General features: G+C 45.7%; 1 protein-coding gene across 1 annotated transcript in view; it reads right to left on the minus strand.

Moving 5' to 3' along the window:
- LOC107084856 (MAM domain-containing glycosylphosphatidylinositol anchor protein 2-like) overlaps positions 1–2,383 on the minus strand; it is a 45,263-nt gene that overhangs the window by 17,945 nt on the left and 24,935 nt on the right. The window contains exons 7-8 of the mRNA XM_015374904.1: positions 1,753–2,082; positions 380–694 (exon numbers count right to left, since the gene is read on the minus strand). Coding sequence (XP_015230390.1) covers positions 380–694; positions 1,753–2,082 — 645 coding nt within the window. The remainder of the gene's footprint in view (positions 1–379; positions 695–1,752; positions 2,083–2,383) is intronic.

Raw genomic sequence — 2,383 nt, forward strand, 5'->3', positions numbered from 1 at the left:
TCTATGATGGTACTATGATGGCTCTATGATGGTACTATGATGGCTCTATGATGGTACTATGATGGCTCTATGTTGGCTTTTTAACAGCTCTATGACGGCTCTATATGCCTCCCAGGTCAACATCCTTAGTAGAAGGACCCAAGCTAATTAATTGGAATCGAGGAAAACTGAAATCTCTCATCAGTTCAGCCTCAAACGGTTTATTGCGGCTCAGGTTTGCACCAGATAAACCAAAATTATTTGTTTTGCTACAACAGAAGCAAGCAAAAACTCTCAGATAAGGAACTGAATGGAAACGTTGTTTTTAAAACAAAGGAAGACCTCATAGTGATATTTTTTTAATCCATTTACCCTTGTTGTCGTAATTGTCTTTACTCACACTGCACCACCAGATGGATCAGCGCCTCTCGGGGTTTGACGTTGAAGCCGTTGTACTGACTGGTCTGACAGCGGTAGGTTCCGCTCATCTTCCTCGTCACGTTGTAGATCCTCAGGATGCCATCATAGCTCTCCATCTGAGCCGTGCCGTCTGGCATCACAGGCTCTGCGGCTGCTGCTGGACCGTTCTCTTCCACCCGAGACCACAGTATGATGGGTTTGGGTTTCCCTGACACCAAACACTGCAGGTCCACAGTCTCTCCTTCCAGAACAGTCAGGTGGGATTGGCCCTTAGGCACCGTGAGCTCTGGAGGGACTGAAGACAGAGAAAACATGGAGGTCATTATGTAGAGAGGCATGCCAGTCAGGGTAAGGGAAATAGATCTTCATCTGAAGATCGGCAAAATCCATCATCTTTACCGTGGACAGGCTGCAGCCATGTCCCAAATTCCTCGTTTTCCAGACACTTTTGTTGAAATGAGCATTTTCCCATTCCCTAGCCTTTTCTCCGACTAGAGCTTCTTTTCCGAACATAAGGCTTCATGATCAACTGTAAGCAGTTTCCGCGGAAATTAATCGCAATATATCTGACGAAATAGTTTTTATAAACACTTTTTTTTTTTAATACAGCATTTCAAATGCCAATATAATCACAATTAGTGCCAATTAAGGCCTTCATTTAAAAATTATTAATTTAATGACTTTTAACTATTTGTAATGATCCACGGAAAACCCTGGTTCATTTACGCATGTTTTGCTGCTTTGAATTTAATAATATAGTCCATGCTCTCCTCAAACTCATAGGAAGTCTGAGCGGATCAACACGGTAGGAACAGCGGAGGATGTAGACATTTGCTCCAAGATAAACATTTAATCATCAATGCTCATTATAGATATAAGCCTAGATAGTCCTTCTTTATAGTGGGCTAATACACTTAGTGTTGCAAAACAAGGCTTATAGAGACTTTGCGGCTCCTGAGAGATTTGATTTTTGGGGGGTTTTTGAATGAAAGACATCTAAAGACGTCCGTCTGCAGGAGCTAAGCTGCTCAGAGCGGCCTGCAGCAGCCCGGCGGTTTTTCTTCTGTATTATTCTGCTCTCCTAACTCTCATCATTACCAGCTCTGACTGGTTGTAATGGCTGCGACTTGTGGGGGCGCGGCCTTTGAGAGGCGGTGGAAAAGCCAAACCAGCCGGTTTAGAAGAGGCAGAATGAGGAGGTTTCTTTTAGAAGTCAATAACTGAAACAGCAAAATAAAATCTGGAGCCTCATTTCTAATATTTCCTGTAAGTCTATGAACAATGAGGCTCCGCCCCCCCGCGCTCTGACAGCTGCTCCTGATTCAGCCAGCCCTAATCCCCAGAGAGCCTCACCTGTGGTGGATGAAATGTTTACATCGATGCTGATCTCTGGGATTCCGCCGTTCCTCAGTGATGCCACACAGGTGTAGGTGCCAAAGTCTGTAAACTTTAGGTCTATGATGTCCAGATTGGTGGTTCCTGGTGAGACGCTGGGGTCGGTGTGGGTGATGACCATTCGCTCAGAGCTCTTCAGAGGCCGGCCGTTCTTCAGCCAGCTGAACTGCAGCTCGTCTGAAGGCGTGGCCTCCACCTGGCAGCTGATCTTCACCTCCCGGCCAATTTGAATATTGTCTTCATTGTGGTACGGATCCGGTGTGATCCAGAACCGACCCTTACGTAGACCTGTAGATTGGCCATGAAAAGACATCAGATGGAACATCATCCATCCATCCATCATCCAGTCATAATCCATCCAGCCATCATCCTTCAACCCGTTACACATCCATCTATCATCCATCCATCCATCAGCCATCCATCCATCCATCCATCCATCATCCATCCATCCATCCATCCATCATCCATCCATCTATCAGCCATCCATCCATCCATCCATCAGCCATCCATCCATCAGCCATCCATCCATCCATCCATCATCCATCCATCCATCCATCATCCATCCATCCATCCATCCATCATCCATCCA

The sequence above is a fragment of the Cyprinodon variegatus genome, unplaced genomic scaffold (genome assembly GCF_000732505.1).
Source record: "Cyprinodon variegatus isolate N-32 unplaced genomic scaffold, C_variegatus-1.0 Scaffold110, whole genome shotgun sequence".
Taxonomy (NCBI): domain Eukaryota; kingdom Metazoa; phylum Chordata; class Actinopteri; order Cyprinodontiformes; family Cyprinodontidae; genus Cyprinodon; species Cyprinodon variegatus.